The sequence below is a fragment of the Canis lupus genome, chromosome 2 (genome assembly GCF_048164855.1).
Source record: "Canis lupus baileyi chromosome 2, mCanLup2.hap1, whole genome shotgun sequence".
NCBI classification, from domain to species: Eukaryota; Metazoa; Chordata; class Mammalia; order Carnivora; family Canidae; genus Canis; species Canis lupus.
In genome coordinates, this window is record NC_132839.1 from 74,155,722 (window position 1) to 74,175,335 (window position 19,614).

Below are 19,614 nucleotides of genomic sequence, written 5' to 3' on the forward strand. Positions count from 1 at the left end.
TTAGAAATGAAAGTACTTTTACAAGAGGAAGGACTATAATCCTGGCTTCAAGACTTGGGTCTTTCTCTTGACTTATAATGGTGATCCACCCACAGTATAATGAAAACAGATTATGCCTGTCTTGTTTTGCACTGTATTTTTAGGACAGACACTAAGACTTAGCACATCATAGGTGGTCAATAACGGACTACTACCTCTTACCAATAATCAGATACATTTATAAATTTTTCAAACATGTATGATCTTAAAAAATTTATAATCTTGTTAAACTCATATTTTTATAGGATTTCCTCCTGATAGCTTAAATCAAAATATTTTTTTCAAGTTGAAAATAACTTTTTAAAAAATATATAATATCAGAGGTAAAACTTCTAGAACAAAATATGAGGTGAGCAAGATATCTTAAATGGAACATAAAAAGCATAATGAATGAAAGTTAAATCCTGTTTCCTTTTTGCAAGATACTATTATGAGAAAGAAAAGTCAAGCTAAAGACTAGGAACATACTTGCAAAGCATATATCTGAAAAGTTTATAGCGAGAATATAAAAAGTATTCTTACTATTCAGTAAAACAAACAGTACAGTTTAGTAATGGACAGAACATTTGAACAGACTTCAAGTAAGTTTACAAATAAGAAAGTAGCACAGGAAACTATAATACACATTATTACTCATTAGGGAAATATAAAGTCAGATTGCAATGAGAAATACAACTGCACAACCATTTGAATGGTAAAATTAAAGACCCTATCTATACCAAGTGTTGATGAGGGTGTAGACTGAACCAAGTGGTAGTGAAGTAGGAGACGGTTTATTGTAATGTTAAGTGGACATATAATATTACCATACAATTCAGGAATCCCGATAGGTATTGCCTATAAGGAAAGAAAACATAAATTGCCATAAAGATATATAATTAATTGCTTATAGCACTTTATTTATATCTTTAAATGAGAAATATCCTAATGTCTATCTATTGGTAATTGGATAAACAACTGTGATATAACCATACAATATAATACTTCTCAGCAGTAGAAAGGAACAAACTACTGATTCTCCTCAACAACATGGAGGACTCTCAAAAGAATTATGTCACATAAAAGATGTCAGACACACAATGTATGAAATTCTAGAAATGGCAAAATTACAGCGACAGAATCAGTGATTGCCAGCATGGAAAAAGGGGATTGGTTGACATAAGGCAGTTTTTTGTGCAGAGATGGGAGTGTGTGTGTGCGCATGCATGTGTACACAATGAAACACCGCTTTATACCCACTAATATGGCTATAACAAAAAGATAATTTGGAGAAGATGTGGAAAAATTGTTATGTTCGTATATTGCTGCTGGGAATGTTAAAACGATGGAGCTGCTTTGAAAAACAGTTTAGCAGTTCCTCAAAAAGTTAAAACAGAGTTACCATATGACCCAGCAATTCCACTCCTAAATATATGCCCAAGAGAAATGAAAATATATGTCCATACCTGTACATGAATGTTTATAGCAACATTAATTCTAATAGCCAAAAAAGTAGAAACAACCCAAATGTCTTTTCAACTGATGAATGGGTAAGTTGTCTTACATCCATATACTGGAAGATTATTCAGGATTAAAGTAAATGAAATACTGATACATACGACAATGTGGGTGAACCTTAAGAACAGTTCTCTAAGTGAACAGAGTCACTTATGAAAACCATATATTGTATGATTTTATTTTTATATGAAATATTCAGAGTAGGCAAATGTATAGCAGCAGAAGGTAGATTAGTAGATGACTGGGGCTGGAGAAAGTGCAAGTGAATAGCAGTGACTCATTGGAAAAGGACGGGAGAATTCATTTAGATTGTGGTAATACAACTCTGTGAATAAACACTAAAAACCATTGAATTATACATTTTAAATAGGTGAATTATATGATAAGTTTTATTTCAGGCTAATGTTTATATACATATCCCTAATTTGTTTTCCAAAAAAATAAAGTTTTATCAATTAAAGATACTAAGATTTTGAAATTATTCTTATGATGTTAAAAAGGAAAGTACTAAAATTGCTTTAAATTATATAGATATATGTGTATCTTATGTTTTATACTTACATTTTTTTTAAATTTTATTTATTTTTTCGTGAGAGACGAGAGAGAGAGAGAGAGAGAGGCAGAGACACAGGCAGAGGGAGAAGCAGGCTCCATGCAGAGAGCCCGACATGGGACTCGATCCTGGGTTTCCAAGATCAGGCCCTGGGCCAAAGGCGGCGCTAAACTGCTGAGCCACCCGGGCAGCCCTATACTTACATTTTTTAATAACTTGACTAAAATAAGCATATTTTTCCAAAGAAAAAGTTTTAACCTAAAGCTTTTATGATTAGCTTCCATTTGTTAAGTATTTGCTATGTATTTGGCCATTTGCTGTAATAAATCAGTGTCCTCAAAATAAGGTAGTATTATTTCTCAGTTCATTGATAAGGAAGCAGTCTCAAAACCAAAAATCATATCTGTTTATACTTATAGTACCATATTGCAACATAGCCTGATTTTTATTGACCAGGTAATACTCCACTTTGTGGTGTTTAGGTGTACTTGAAGAAGTAATTCTATAATGTTGGACAATTAAATGTTTTTTAAAATTTTTATTTAAATTCTAGTTAACATTGGTTAGTATCGGTTCCAGGAGTAGAATTTAGTGTTTCATCACTTATATACAACACCCGGTGCTCATCATGATAAGTGCCCTCAACACCCAACACACCCATCTCCCTCATCAACCCTAGTTTGTTTTTATTGTTAAATGTCTCTTACTGTATGTTTCCTTCTCTTCCTTTTTCTTTCCCATTTCGCCTTCCGTATATTCATCTTTTGTTTCTTAAATTCCACATGTGAGTGAAGTCATATGGTATGACTGACTTATTAGCCTAATAAAGGTAATAATAATTAACCTCTAGCTCCATCCACATTGTTACAAATGCCAAGATGTTATTTATTTATTTGGTGACTGAGTATATGTATATCATGGAACATATATATGTATCACTTCTTTATCCATTCATCATTCAACGGACATTTGGGCTCTCTCCATAATTAGACTATTGTTGATAATACTGCTATAAACATCAGGGTTCATGTGCCCTTTAGAATCTGTATTTTTGTAATTAAATGGTTTTTAACTTATTAATCTATTTATGAATATAACATGATGCTTTTGATGAACTGCTTCTTTGTTATAAATTTCTAGTAATGGAATTACTGATTCAGTAAGTTGATTACCAGAGATTAATTTAAATGTCTTTGCCCATGATTTTTGTTAATTATTTGCTTTTTTCTATTAGTGACTTGTCATTTGTCAATTTAACAACTTCCATCTATTTATTGTTTTTCCTAAGATTGTAAATGATTTTTTTATATATAGAAATCAATATTAAATTCTATTTCCAGTATGTGTTGATTCATTTCAATTTTGTTGGTTTTCAGTAGAGTTACAAATGGAGTTTGGGCAGAGTTCTGGGGAGATAAACTGAAAGTAAGCTCAGCTGTCAAATAGGGAAAAAGTTGAAAAGTCACAAAATAACGTTTTCCTCCAGGAACATATTTGTGTCTGATGTTTAGATGCTGTATGTATCCTGCCATGATGCAATTAGGATATAGTTACTAATCTAGTATGGTTTCTAATTTAGATTTTCTTGTTTTTATAGTGCACTGGTAAAACTGATGAATAAATCAATAGAAGGGACAGCAGATGATGAAGAGGAGGGTGTAAGTCCAGATACAGCTATTCGTTCGGGACTTGAACTTCTTAAGGTACTTTTGAGATAATTTTGTCTCCATGCATTTCCACAGTTTTAATTTGAACTCCCTTGAGGATATGCAAGAAAAAAAAAAGGATATGCAAGAGTAGGACTTAATTTCATTGGGAACTATTTGAAAGATTAAACATTTGTGGCAGAAATAATATTTTATAAAAATGTATTTTTTTACATTATAATAATGTAATTGTTTCACATTTTAAAATAATAATGTTTGGGGGGTTTGCTGTTTCATTCATCATTTGCATGCCTGTATTTTAACAACATGTGCTTTGTAACAGTATGTTTTAAAGGATCTAGTCTTACCTTTCATCTGGAGTAGTACGATCACTCACAGAAATTTTATGACAGCATCTGTCTGATCAGAGAATCTTTAAACAATTGCTAATCATATTTATATTCTTATGCCAAAGAATTCAGAGAATAGAGCAATTAGTAAGACTGGGTCAGACAAGACTTTGTGGACAAGATATGATTTAGTCTAAGGGAAGTGCTGCATCATCAAAGAAAATCATTCTTGGCATATATTAGGAATTGTTGGGAATCTAGCCTGACTAGAGAAAAAGATTGCTTTGGGGAGTAATGGGAGACAAGGTTTGTATTAGATTGTGGAATGCTATTGGAGCAGAAAGGTATTATCAGGGTCTTTCATTCGGGCTTTTAATATGATAACAGCACTTGACAGAGTAAAGAGGAGAGGAAATTGAAGGCAAAGAAATATTTAGATGATTACAATATATAAACTGAAGGAGAAGAAACTAACCAATGCAGTGGACATGATATAGAAAAGAGTGATGGGATTGTATTGGAATGGTCTTAAATATAATGTTGTGGGAAGAATTGATATGATGCTTAATGAGAAATATTTTAAGTATATTTTTAATAATGAGATTATATTTTTAAGTAGTTTTTAAGAGTGAAATGAAATCATCTTTAAGAAACATCTTTAATGGGTTGATTCAGGTTTTCAGATTTGATTCTCCATTTTCTTTCTGTAAGTAATTAAAACTTTTATAAGGTATTATATTATCAACTTATTAGTAACATGTCAATATGTTTTCTAAATATTATGGACAAGAACCTCACCAAATGAGACAGTCTCTTTACTTTATAACCCAGTAAATAAATGCTAATTGAATTGTTGATGAAGACTAAATACTGCACCCCCTGCCCCCGACTTCTCTACTTTTAGCCCTTACTCCTGATACTATGCTAACTAAATTTTTTCCACTTCTTGGAAAGTAAACTTTGTAGACATGTTGTGTCTAAATTGCTGTAAATGTCTTAGTACTGGGACTTATGTAGGAATAAATAAGGGAATAATTATTTATGTTTGTAATCATGATAAAAGTTCACAATTATGGCTTGTTTATAGGTGTAACAAGTGAACTTTTTGTGATGGATTCCACTTAAAATACCCCTTATGGAGTATCTTTTTGCCAGCGAAATAAAGCTCTGTGTTAATATTTTGTTCACATCACAATACCACAATCCATAAGAATGGAGTCACATTTTCTGCATTCCCAGTATCAGAATAGATAAGGTGAAGAAGAAAATAAGGCAAGGGCTATAAATCAGCTCTCTTAAAAAATCTGCACAATATTTTTGCTAATGTATCATTAAATGTAATAAGTTGCAAAGGAGGCTATGAAGTAAAATCTTCATTCCGTATGCTAGCATATACAGCCCAATATTTTGAATTGTATTCATATTAGAAAGTAATTCTCTTCTTTTAATGGATTAAAACCATTGTCTATACTTCTAAAGCTGTATCTATTCCTCTAGGTTCTGTCTTTCACACATCCTACCTCGTTCCACTCTGCAGAGACATATGAGTCCCTGTTACAGTGCCTCAGAATGGAAGATGACAAGGTAGCAGAAGCTGCTATACAAATTTTTAGAAATACAGGCCACAAAATAGAAACAGACCTACCCCAGATACGATCGTGAGTATATTTTTTCTCATGGTAAACACAAAAGTGTTTTAAGAGTGGGAGCCATACAGTCATTTTTCCCTTTCATGGAGGAAGATAGAAGAGAGGAAAGAGAACTTTTACTCAGAAGCTACTTTTCTGGTTGCAACTGGGTGACTCAATCAGTAGAGCCATTCTTGATCTCAAGGTCATGACTTTTAAGTTCCACATTGGGCGTGGAGCTTACTTTTTAAAAAAAAGCTACTTTTCTGTATTCTTTGTTTCATCTTTTCTCTGATTTGTGCTCCTCCTCTACCATTAGAGGAACAAACAGAAGAAGAAATTAGGCAAAAGAACAAACTGAAATTTTGTCTATAACAGGATTATTTTTAAATACTAATAATCAAGAGTTTTCACAGAACTTCGAATTTGTGGTTAATAACATCTTCCTTATCTATGAATGTTCGTTTTTTTTTCCTCCCGCTTATGTAAATTCAATAGCTGCTACCTTCATGTCTCATCAAAGAATGGGATAATCAAGTAGTGTGTTTTAATCGTGTATCTTATTAGTTGCTTGGTTGTTTGCAGTGGTGCTTTTATAATTTTAATCTCTCCCTCAAGATTACCTTTCCCCTTTCATCATAAGAATGAAATACATTTTTATACTTTTACTTTGGCATCTTAAAGAGGTTGCCTTAGGATCAAACTTGTGCTGAGAGTTTATATTTAGACAAAAGATGTGGGAGATGTCTTTTGGAGGAAAATCACATTGCTGATAGCTGTTGAATCAGATGTTCAGGGTATATGCAAATAGTTCTGGATATATCCAAATCAAACCAGTTTTTCTTCACAGGGTAATAATAGGACAAGAAGACTCCTGACTTCTAAAGTTTTTATTAAATTTGTGAGCTAACAGTTTAATTTGAGAAAAATAAGTCAATATTTATTGTACATTCTCTTCATTCTCAGAACTGTACTGGCTAACATAAAAGAATTACCACAGTCAGTCCCTGTTTTCAAAGAGTTTATAGCCTAGAGATGATAATCTTTATATTTGTACATTGAAAAAAATAATTGGCATAGCAGGATAAAGTTTCTGGTGAGTTTTTCAAGGTAGAAAAACCTTTTTTAAGGTAAAGGATTTATTCTTAAAGGAATTCCATCCCAAATGAAATAGTGGTAAGATGGGAATAGATAGAATAGTTAACTTTGGAGACAAGGAATAAAACCTCTTGTTCTTAAGACTAATGAAGAAAGGAAGGAGAGAATCATTTAAGAGCAGAGAAGCATGATAGTGCAGGCTTCAACAATCCTGATGGCATCTTTGGATTATAGCACACTAGACTAACCAAGGAAAAAGGTTAAAGTTGTTATGTGTCATCATTTCATTAGGCTAAGAATGAATAATATGTTTAACAACAATTTGATTAATAATATGTCTTCCTTTGTTACTTGTGTTATTTATAAGAACTGTTACTCATAAATGAGTCTGTGGGAAAAAAAAAAAAAAAGAGTTAAACAGTGCTCAGTTAGGGAGACTAGTTGGGCATGGAAATCCCTACCTTACCATTCTAAACCTGCATACAAAGAAATGTGGAATACTCATAAAAGTCAAATTAGATTTATACTGACTAACATATGTTCCAGTTTTTTTGGTTGAGGTGCATGACCTAGGATCTGGGGTATTGCTCTTAATATCTAGCCTCCTGTTTTCATAAGAGGACCCTTTGTCACCATTGTATTTGATGCCAATGACCTAATAATCTAGAAAATAGGACCACTACAGTAAATGTATGACAAGTATCTTTTCTTAAATTTTCTTGCTTTAGATTTTCTTTTGATTAAAAAAATACATATATGTTCATTGTAAAAAGCTTAAACTTTAGGAAATGTAAAGGAGAAAAAGAGTCACTATTAACACTTCAGTATTTTTTAGGAGTATTTTATCTGCTTGATGTGTATACCTGTTCTTTTATAGGTTGATACACACATGCTGTTTTCTTGATACAGTGTTTTCCCATATCAGCATTTAATACTTTAATGTGTATATTCATATTGCCCTATGGAAAGATTGTTTTACTTTGATCTTCAGTGTCAATATGGAGGTTAAGTGCATGAATTTTGGAACAGAAGTACACCTCTTCACACCCCAACTCCACCAAATCCTAACTCTATTAACTTAAGTTTAAATAAATAATATTTTTGTGCTTTAGTTTTCTTATCTGTTTAATATAATAGTCCTCTTTGGGTGATTATGAGGATTAATTGAATTAATCCATGTAAAAACACTTAAAATGGTGCTTGGCACAAGCTCTCAATAATCATTCAATGCTTTTATTACTCCTCTACCAATATATGTATGTCTGTATCCTTGCATACTGTGTTCCACTGGTATCATTTCAGTTTTTTAATAAAACTCGACCTTTTACTACTTTTTTCCATGACTGCTGTAAAATAACTGAATGGGATTGTGGAAGTAAAGCGGAAAATTAGGAGTTTGTACTTAGAAGGTGAATATAAAAATAGCATGTGGCAAGTTTTAGACTATAAATTAAGGATGGCTTGTTTATTTCTCCATGTTCGTGAGGTGGCTCCTAAACAAAAATTGTCTCCTGGAATAGGCCTTTTCTCGAGACATTGTGTTTCTTGGATTATAGTTGGGGACAGATAAGGAGCTTTAAATCTTTCTATAGATGAAGTAATTTTTAAGAGTCTGCTCAGAGTGCCTGGCTGGCTCAGCTGATGGAGCATGCGAGTCTTAATCTCAGGGTCAGGAATTTGAGTTCCACGTTGGGTGTAGATTACTTAAATAAATAAACTTAAAAAAAAAATAAGAGAGGCTTCTCTATTAGCATACATCCAAACAGTTATGGGAAAGGAAGAAGGAGAAACCAAAAGAACTACTTGTGGTGTATGGTTTTTTTTTTTTTTTTTTTTAACTATGATATTATTTTTTACAGGACCTTAATTCCCATTTTACATCAGAAAGCAAAGAGAGGTACTCCACATCAAGCAAAACAGGCTGTTCACTGTATACATGCCATATTCACAAATAAAGAAGTCCAGCTTGCACAGATTTTTGAGGTATATATAATATATAGGATGTGTTTGTGTTGATCTTTATTTTTATGCTGTGTGGTTTGACCAAGATAGAAGGTAGTTTTTTTTTTTAAGCTATTTAATCTCACCCTAGTCTATAAATTCTATGAGAGTAGGGATTCTCTCTCTTTTTTTTTAAGTACTGTATTCTCAGCCTCTAGATCACATTATGTGTTCAAGTACTACATATAGAAATATTTTGTGTGTTTGTGTTAGAATATTTTACTTAATTGTAGCTTTATTGGCTCAGTGGGTCCACATAACCTCAGAGAGTATAAGTAGGTAACTTTAAACTACCCAGTTTAAAGTACCTGACAACCCTACCTGAAAATTAGTCTTGTTTGTCTTTTCTTATGTATAATCCTTGGCCTGATTCCACTACTAGAAAGGTACTAGGAGTAAGTAAGATCAATTAGTACTCTTATGTGTTATTATAAATTGGATATAGTATCAACAGAACCCAGTGAATGCTTATTTATGGTCCATGGTCATTTAAAATGTCCCTACAGGATAAGAAATCCAATAATAAAACAAGCCTATTAATGTAGGCTTTTAATGCTAATTTGATGATACAGAAATGTTCTTGTTTTTACTTCTGCCTTTTATATGTTCTTTATTTTTTTCCCCTTTCTGGATTCAATCTTCCTGAATTTCAGTAGTTGAACTAAGAATCAAGCATCTAATATGGCTGAAGTTACTTTTGATCATATCATTAGAACAGATTTGTTTGAGCACAATAAATTTAAGAATGTCAGGAACATTTACTGTTTCCATAGAATGTCTAGATTTTTATAAAACAAAACTGGTAATTTTGACTATTTTATTTTTATAGCCACTCAGTAGGAGTCTGAATGCTGATGTACCAGAACAACTTATTACTCCGTTAGTTTCATTGGGCCACATTTCTATGTTAGCCCCAGATCAATTTGCTTCCCCAATGAAATCCGTAGTAGCAAATTTTATTGTGAAAGATCTGCTAATGAATGACAGGGTAAGTTTATAATTTAATTAAATTTAGAATAATGAGGCTAAAACTGTATATCTTTATTACAGAAACATTTCTGCTTCTCTTCTTTTCCTTTTCAATTATTATGTTTTCATTCCTTATTTATTTATTTAAATTTCCAAATGACATTCTAACTTCATGTAGCTATTACAAGAACTTAACATTTAAGAAAATAAAAATGAGAACATGAGATGGATGAATCATGAAGTAAAAAATATAAGTCGAATGCTATTATCCTAACATTTGAAGGACAATTTACTGGAATGCTAGAATTTTATTTTATCAGATGTTGTTAAAAATATAAATGGATTTTTAACTAATGTTTTGAAATATAATGACATTGCACTTTTGGCATGAGGCCCATATTCTATTTTAGTTATTGAAGTGTGTGGGTTGGTGGGTATGTGCACGTGTGTGTGCGCGCATGCTGATTTATTAGCCCTGGGTTGGAGCCTGGAAATTTATAGCTTGAAAAGGCTCCCCAAGTGATTCCTGAAATACACTTCTGATTAAGAATCACTGCTTTACCAAATAGATGTAATGAAGTTTATGGCCTACTTGGTCAAGGAGTGGATGACATTCAATGCAGTGCTAATTTGTCCAGCTTACCTATTCCTTCCACATGATCCAATAGTCTTGAAGCCTTCGATATCCAAACTTAGAAAGACATTTGCCAGTGCATTCCATTCTCTTTAACTTCCCCGATTTGGATGTAATAGACAAGAATGGAAGAGCATGGCTTAACATTTTCGCTGTTCTTTGCACTGTTGATAGATGTGAATAGCAACAAACGTGAAATTTAAGACACCTCTTAGATACCTAGATTGTAGTTTAAGGTGGCTCTTTTTTGTTGTTTATGTGGTAAAATTTTATATATAATATAAACTTTTGGCATTTTTGCCATTTTAAAGTGTACAATTCACTTACATTAATACACCAGCATTCCTATATTTGTTGTTGGGTTGGTGTTTTTGTTTTGTTTTGTTTTGTTTTTTAAAAAACAAGTTTAATACCGTGTATTCCTACTGTATACCCAGGAAAACCAAACAGCTCTCCAAAATGACCCAAACCACCACCTAAAATATGTACCCACATTGTTGTGAAACTGTCACCACCATTTTCTCAAAACCTTTTTTTTTTTTTTTTTCCTCAAAACATTTCAATCTCAGACAGAGACTCTGTATTCATTAACCAGTAATCCCCATGGTCTCCTTCCCACAGCCTCTGGTAACCTCTGTTGTACTTCTGACTTTGAATTTGCCTCTTCTAGATGCCTCTTATCATACAATATTTGTCCTTTTGTGCCTGGCATATTTCACTTAGCATCATGACTTCAAAGTTCATTTGTATTATGTATCAGAAGTTCATTTTATGCAAAATAATGTATGTATAGCCTACATTTTGTTTATTCATCTGTTGATGGACAGTTGGGTTTCTTCCCACCTTTTGATTTTTGTAAATAATGCTGATCTGAACATTTGTGACCTTGTTTTCAGATCTTTTTGGTATATACTAAGGAATGGAATTGCTGAGTCACTTGGTCATTCTTTGTTAAACTTTTTGAGGGACCACCACACTATCTTCCACAGTGACTGTACCATTTTGTGTTCCCACTATCAAGGCACAAGTCTTCCAATTTCTTCACGTCTTTGCCAATGCTTACTCTTTTCTGTGTTTTTGATAATGGCCTTTCTAGTGGATGTGAAGTAGTATCTTGTGGTTAGGGTTTGTGTTTCTTTCCCTAATGACTAACAATGTAGAAGGTTGTTTTTGTTTTTGTTTTCCCATGTGCTTTTATGCATTTGTGTATCTTCTTTGGACATTTAAAGTCCTTTGCATGCTTTTAATTGTGTTGTTTATTGTTGCTGAGTTGTAAGAATTTTTTGTATATTCTGAGTATTAAACCCTTGTCAGATATTTGTCAAATCAAAGATCATGAAGATTTTCCCCTGTATCATCTTCTTAGGATTTTAATAGTTTTAGCTCTTAAATTAATAGATCTTTGATCTATAGCTCTATACTGAGTTAATTTTTATGTGTTAGAAGTTCATCCTTTTTTTTTTTTTTTCGCTTGTGGATATCCAGTTTTTCCAGTACCATTTGTTGAAGTAATTGGTCTTAATCTTGTTAAAAATCAATTGGCCATATATGTGAGGGTTTTCTGGGTTCTCTGTTTCATTCCATTGGTCTATATGGCCATATATGTCAGTACCATCCATTTTGTCTTAATTACTATAAATTTGTAGTAAGTTTTGAAATCAGGAAGATCAAGTCCTCCAACTTTGTTCTTCTTTTTCAAGTTCTGGTGACTTTCCTCTAGGTTTCCTAGAGCACTGCATTGTTCGGCATGAAAAACTTAATGAAGGAAACCTTAAAATTGCTTTTGTTTTTAAGAGTTAAATATATTCAATTGTCTATAGTCAACAGGTGAGAAGAATGGAAAATTATGGTCTCCAGATGAAGAGGTTTCCCCCGAAGTACTAGCAAAGGTAAATTTGTATAGGCCTTGATAACTTTTGTGTTGCATGAAGTACTTATTTTTAAATCAAAAGTTATGTTTCTCAAAGAAATTGTAGTCCTCTTTGAGTTGTTTACATATAGATACATGTCAGCATCTTCTGTAGAACTTCCTGCTTGCTAAATTTCAGTGAGGCTGTTTTACACAGAAATTTGTGGAATGTTGATGCTCAGAAGCATCTCAGATCTAACCTCACTACAACTCTCTACAAAAATAGGAATATTAACTTGGCAAAACAGATGCTTGTCATCAAATTGGTAACTTTAGATACATACAAAATTACTTCAGTAAAGGTAATTTTTAAAGTGTAATATTGGGATTGAAGCAAGACTCATTTGTTATCATCTTCATTGATAATGTTTTTCACCCTTTGTAGCTTCCTAGTCGTGTTCCATCAATTCCTTTTTCCTTTTTATGATAAATATCATAAATAGTACCTAGATCCTTTAGCTAGTTCTTTCATGTGTATTGGTAGCATTCTTTTGAGTATAAACTTCCAAGTAATTATGACCACAAATAATTATGCAATCTCCTAGTTTTTAAATCAGGATAGTCAGATAGAATCAGACTTAATGATTTCTTCAAGATAGTTCTTGCAGTACTTATAAAAAAATTAACATCTATCTAAATAGCTCATTTTAATCACTATACTAGGTATAGTTTAAAAAGTTATTTTTAAACAATGTATTTTCAAATAATTTGAAAATCTTGGACAAGTGTGAAAAGCCTGGGTTCACAAGCCAGAGTTTAGGCAAATTATCCATCGTAGTAATGTGTCTCGTTGCCTTATCTATTGGAAATAAAAACATTTGCCTTGTAAGCTTGCTTGGGACATCAAATAAGTTAATGTACAGTTCTGGGAAAAGTGCATATTATAGATTAAACAGAATAAATATTCTTACTGTTATCGTTATCCTACAGACATGTTTAATAAAACATGTCTACCAGCAATTAAGCAACCTCACTAATCTAATTGACATAAATTAATCTTCCATCTAATTGGAATTTTAAGTTCCTTTCTTTTTTTAGCATGTTAATATTTTATAGGTACAGGCAATTAAACTTCTGGTAAGGTGGCTGTTGGGTATGAAAAACAACCAGTCTAAATCTGCCAATTCAACTCTTCGATTATTATCAGCGATGTTGGTTAGTGAGGGTGACCTGACAGAGCAAAAGAGGATCAGGTGAGATCTTTCTTCCTTTCCAATTTTTACAGCTCAAAATGTTGGTAGAACTTACATAGGAACTATTTACCTAATTAATATTGAATGTTGTACCATATGCTTCAGGATCAGAATTTTTTTTTTAATATTTTATTTAAATTCAGTTTGCCAACACTCAGGATCAGATCTAATATACTCACTTGGGGTTTTCATCTCAATGATGGAATGTTTGTTTTCACTTTTAAAGACCAGATTTTTCTAGTAAATGTTTAGTTGTAATCATTATATGTTACAGTTGGCTTCAAAATTTAGTTTACTTAAGCAAATATCTGTTGAAATACTACTCTTTTCAAAACACCATGAAAAGCATTGCAGTGAAAACAAATAAGATTCAGTTCTTACCTTTTGCCCTGTAGTATAGTGATTGAATAAGTGGAGTGACTTGGTACTATGAAAGGAATACAAGCTTCAGTGGAGGGGTTTAAAGGAGGAAAAGTTACAGCCTTTCTGGTGGTTTGCAAAAGATTAAAACAGAGTTCTGTGAATGAGAAAAACAAATTGTTTCCATTTCTACACATTTTCACTGTTTTGGAAATCACCATTTCTTCTTTCTATTCATTTTAAGATGAAAATAAAAACAACAAAAAAATAAAATAAAATAAAAACAAATTTTTCATGATCGTATTTGTTTCAAATTCTTGACTTAAGGGTCCAGGAGTACCAACAGATAAAACTAAAGAATTCTACTTGTGATGTGTTCCTCCTTTAAAATGTGTTATTACAGGTTACATTTAACATAAATTTAAATTTATGCATTCATTATTTATTGAGCACTGTCATCCTAGGTACTGCTGTGCTTTTTTTAAAGGTATAAAATCTCTCCTTCCAAGAATATGCATTCAGTGAGGAGATTTGGAAATGAGCAAATTATAGTAGAGATGCTGAATGCTTTGATACACTGAAGAAAACCATGGAAAATTATCTTAATCATAGAATAAGCCAAGGGTAGTTTTTGTAGGAACAGATTAGAAGATTAGAGCTGAGTTAGGGATAATGAGAAGTTTTATATTTGGGGAAACTATGGCAAAGGCTTAATAATGAGCTCTTAGAAATCAGTGATAAATAGGATCCCCAATAGAGATAGAGACTATAAATTATCAGTTTACCTTTTAAAAAATGTTTAGCATCACTAAATACATTAAATACAGCTTAAACTTAGCAATACCTCCTGCCTCTCAAATCAGCAAAAATATTTATTAAAGTAATCACTTTTTTCTTTCATGGGTTCAGAGTAATGGGTCTCCTCATTACTCCTTTGAACATAAATTGGCACAATCTTGGCTGGATAGTTTGGCATTTTGTCTAGATCCTTATAAATGTTACCATTTTGACTATTTTTATACTCCTGAAATAAAGGAATCTTACGAATACATATATACAGACATGTTCTTTTCATCATTGTTTATCATCATAGAAAATAGGCAAATGGTTAATTGTGGAACACACATAAATCATGAAATAATTAGGCAAGTCTTAATTAGGTATTACATATCCCATGGTTTAACTTGGGCTCTAGAATCAGAAACTTCTACAACTCTACACTCCCATTTACTAGCTGTGTGAACTTATATAAACCACTTTTCTAAGCCTCAATTTCCTCATCCTACAGAGTGAAAATTAAATGAGAAAAAGCCTGTGACAGTTTCACACACTGACTAGCACAGACTTAAGCACCCAGATGGTAGTTACTTTTTTTTTTAAATTCCTGAATTATTTGTCTCAGAAGCCATTTGAAGTTCCCTCAAGAATATCAATGTTCACTTTGATAATCCTATTGTCCAAGAGTGCCATGTTTTCTCCTCTTGTATGCTAATGATGGACTCCGACAGCTTTCCACATTTCCTGAAGTCTTCAAAATGTCATAACCATAGTATGTTTCACATAAAAGTTGAAATAAAACTGTCCTTTCATCCCATTCATTGTCACATTTTACCATTTAGGTAATAAACTACTGGGCATACTGGGCTGGGCTGGGAATGCTGGACTTCCTTTTTTTTTTTTTTTGCTACAAAGTCTGCCCCAGAGACTAGTAGCCCAGATAGATACTGGCTCTCATTCCCATATTCTTTCCTTTTAGATATTTTTTGATACCTCCCCTTCTGTAGTGTAAATCAACTCCTAATTGCTAGCCCCTCTATTTCATCAGATGTGTAGGCTTAGGCTAGATTTCTGGGTGTGTGTGTGTGTGTGTGTGTGTGTGTGTGTATGTGTATGCATATGCATGTGTATGTACATGCATTTAAAAACTGTAGGAAATATGGGTGATTTAATCAAGTTTTCTGCAATGAATGTGTATTCCTCTTAAAATGAGGAATACCGTTCCTGATGTAAATGGTTCTTACTGACATTGGAATTAGTGTTAAGTTGTGATCCTAAGCAGAGCTGCTTGGCTGTGGTAGAGGATCTACACTAGAACATAACTAAAAATGAAGATAAATAAATTTGTCGTTAGTCACAATGATTTGAACCTTTTTCCTTGCGTTGAGTTCAAGGACTCAAAGTAGTTTTCCCAGATATTTGTACATTATATCAATTTAAGCATAAATTATGCTAAAGACATTAACACTCAAAAAGGGATCAAAACATTGTTGTGAATGATAATGGTTATAGGAAATGTTTATTTCTTTTTTGTTTGTTTATAGTAAATCTGATATGTCTCGCTTGCGATTAGCTGCTGGTAGTGCCATAATGAAGCTTGCTCAGGAACCTTGTTACCATGAAATTATAACTCCAGAACAGTTTCAGCTCTGTGCACTTGTTATTAACGTAAGTACTCCTCTTATTTTTGTCAATCACTTGGCCTTCAAAGTTAAATACATTTACTTTCTGTGGATACAGATCCATTTGCTGTGTGCACAAAAGGAATTGCTATTACAACTATTCTAAGTATCTTCTAAGTATTGTTTTTTATTCTCCAGTATAATTACCATTATTTTTTAAATGAAGACATTTGAAACAAACTGCTCTTTAAAGTTTGCCAGTTTTTTTCTTAACTAGGTTATTTTGTCATGATTTTAAAAGTACTAACATTTTTATTTAAGTATTTATGGTTTTGTGCTGCTGTAGGATGAGTGCTACCAAGTAAGGCAGATATTTGCCCAGAAGTTGCATAAAGCTCTCGTGAAGTTACTGCTGCCATTGGAATATATGGCGATCTTTGCCTTGTGTGCCAAAGATCCTGTGAAGGAGAGAAGAGCACATGCACGACAGTGTTTACTAAAAAATATCAGTATACGCAGGGAGTACATTAAACAGAACCCCATGGCTACTGGTAAGTAATTTTGAAAGTTCCCAGCGTGCCAGTGTATCTTGTCAGTATATCAATTTGTAGGTGGGGTTTATTTCATATATTTCCACTGTAGTGTATTTATAATAACACCATAATTTTTGTAGAATGCTATTCCTGTAGTTGTGATATACTTAATGTCTAAAATCCTGGTTTCTCAGTCCTATTTATAGTGTAAAAACACTGTTTAGGGAAATTGCATTTTTCTTAGGGAATCAGCAGTGTGTGGCTTGATTTAAATACTTTGCTTGGGTGTCAGAGAATAAAGAAGTATTTTCCCAGCTTTACCGAGGTCCCACTGTATAATCTCAAATTATCCTTTTGGCTTTAATAGCTTTCAACACTGACATGTATTTCAGTATCATCTGGATGGCATGTTGCCTCTAATTTTAAATAATTGAGGAAAAAGATGGAAACTGAAGTAGAATGCAAACTAGAGAGGGATTTTATAACAGCTGTTATTATTATTGTTAATAATAATGTTTTCACTTTAGAGAAATTACTATCACTGTTGCCTGAATATGTAGTTCCATACATGATTCACCTGCTAGCCCATGATCCAGATTTTACAAGATCACAAGATGTTGATCAGCTTCGTGATATTAAAGAGTAAGTCGTATTGATTTTCAAGAATTTTAAAAATTATTTTTACTTATTGAAAAGATGATAATTTTTTTGTATTACTATTCCCATTAGAATAAAAACTCCTTTGTAGTGTTATTTATTATAAGTTTCATCTTACAAAATTTTTCTCATCTGACAAGTTCTTTTTGATTCTTTTGTTTCCTGTTTGCAATTAGCTGAGTCTTTGAAATACGTTGGTTTGGTTATTTTAGTTTTTATATTATTTTTACTATTTGCATTAAGATGGTTTTAAGTTACCTCATTTCAATAATTTAGAAAGCCACGTAGTAAAATTTTTCTCCTTGAAACTGAACTTTCAAACTCAAGAGATAATGCCTTAAAAATATACATGTACAAAAATATATATACATATTCTGTGGCAAGATTACGGTAATACTAAATTAAGTTTGTTAACACCAGTCACAGATTTGTATCTAGTGGAAAGACGGCAAGTAAACAATAATTAAAAAACACTGTTGAAGAAGTGTTATTTATGTCAAATAGGACTTTACATGATAGAGTGAAAGAGTGAGAGGCAGCCTAAGTTTGCCTACAAATGACCTCCAAGAAACTTTTTTTTTTTTTTATGGAAAAACAAGAATTGATTTATTTTCCTTTTAAATCCCACACCACAACATTTTACTGAAGTGAAGTGATTTTAATCTACAGATACAAAGACTAAGTGATACTCAGAATATTTTTTACAAGTTTAATTTTAAAATAGATTTGAATTCACAACAGGTCCTACAGTGATTTCAATAAATCAGGCACTCCAGAACACAATGTGGAAGTGTAACAATTATGTGATGACTTTTTTTTTTTTTTTTGCGATGATTTCTTAATAGTCCAAGGGTATAAAGACCTTTGAAAGAAATTAGTTTTTCTACAGTATTAACTCCTAAAAGCTATTCTCCTTTATAGATGACAACATTATTGTCAGTTTCATATACTTCTACTTTATAAAGAACTCCCAGAGGAAGAAATTTCTGGAGGTTTTCCCAGATATATATAGCTACATTTTCTGTCGTGCTTACAGCATCTGCAAAGCATGGCACATCCAGATCCAGATTCTAATGATCAAGGGCCTTCATAATTGTCTCCTCCATGTACTCTTTGAGGTCGGTCAAATTCATAACCATTCCTGTAATTTGATCAGTCTTTATAATTGTGCCCATAGTCATTTGGATTGTTTAATTTCCCAAATGTTTTCAGGTTTTCTTCATTACTCAGAGATTTGCTGAGTAATGGGTTGCACTGAGGAAGACAAGGTGGGACAGTTGTGCCCGGCAGTGACCGCATTGATTGCCTTGCCTCCAACCTTCAAGAAACTTTAAACCAATATTTACTTTCTCTTCTGTTACTATGATTTTGCTTTGTACTCTTAAATTGTAAGCTTCAACTTGTATTTAAAAGTATTAAGATTTTTGTATGTGTGACCTTATTCCTGATCTTATTTAAGGATATAATCAACATTTATCTCTGCCTCCTGCAGCTTTCATTACTGAAAACATGTCAATATCTTTTTTTTTTTAAGATTTTATTTATTTATTCATGAGAGACACAGAGAGAAAGAGGCAGAGACACAGGCAGAGGGAGAAGCAGGGCTCCATGCAGGGAACCTGATGCGGGACTCAATCCAGGGTCTCCAGGATCACGCCCTGGGCCTAAGGCAGACGCGCAATCGCTGAGCCACCCAGGTGTCCCAAAATGTGTCAATATCTTAATTGAAAGAGATGTTATATCTTGTCCAACATTACTGTTAAGCACTAGGTCATGCTCCTTACATTTTGAAGTCTTGTCATTTCATTGTTACTTCCAATACATCATTCTAGTAGTATTGTCTATTCCAAATGCTTGAAAGTAAGTCTGCATTTTTATTTTATCTTTTATTTTTTTTAAAAGATTTTATTTATTTATTCATGATAGACATAGAGAGAGAGAGAGACTCAGAGACACAGGCAGAGGGAGAATCAGGCTCCATGCTGGGAGTCTGATGCGGGACTCGATCCCGGGACTTCAGGATTGCGCTCTGGGCCAAAGGCAGGCACTAAACTGCTGAGCCACCCAGGGATCCCCAAGTCTGCTTTTTTTTTTTTCTTTAAGATTTATTTATTTATTTATGATAGAGACAGACAGACAGACAGGAGG

General features: G+C 32.8%; 1 protein-coding gene across 4 annotated transcripts in view; it reads left to right on the top strand.

Moving 5' to 3' along the window:
- PDS5A (PDS5 cohesin associated factor A) overlaps positions 1–19,614 on the top strand; it is a 151,005-nt gene that overhangs the window by 98,971 nt on the left and 32,420 nt on the right. For all 4 annotated transcript variants that reach the window (XR_012021460.1, XR_012021463.1, XM_072807036.1 and 1 more), the window contains exons 18-26: positions 3,687–3,792; positions 5,583–5,743; positions 8,671–8,794; positions 9,642–9,800; positions 12,236–12,304; positions 13,381–13,517; positions 16,199–16,322; positions 16,623–16,827; positions 17,337–17,451. Coding sequence is in view for 2 of the 4 variants with exons in the window: in XM_072807036.1 (XP_072663137.1) it covers positions 3,687–3,792; positions 5,583–5,743; positions 8,671–8,794; positions 9,642–9,800; positions 12,236–12,304; positions 13,381–13,517; positions 16,199–16,322; positions 16,623–16,827; positions 17,337–17,451 (1,200 nt within the window). In the remaining 2 variants the exon portion in view is untranslated. The remainder of the gene's footprint in view (positions 1–3,686; positions 3,793–5,582; positions 5,744–8,670; positions 8,795–9,641; positions 9,801–12,235; positions 12,305–13,380; positions 13,518–16,198; positions 16,323–16,622; positions 16,828–17,336; positions 17,452–19,614) is intronic.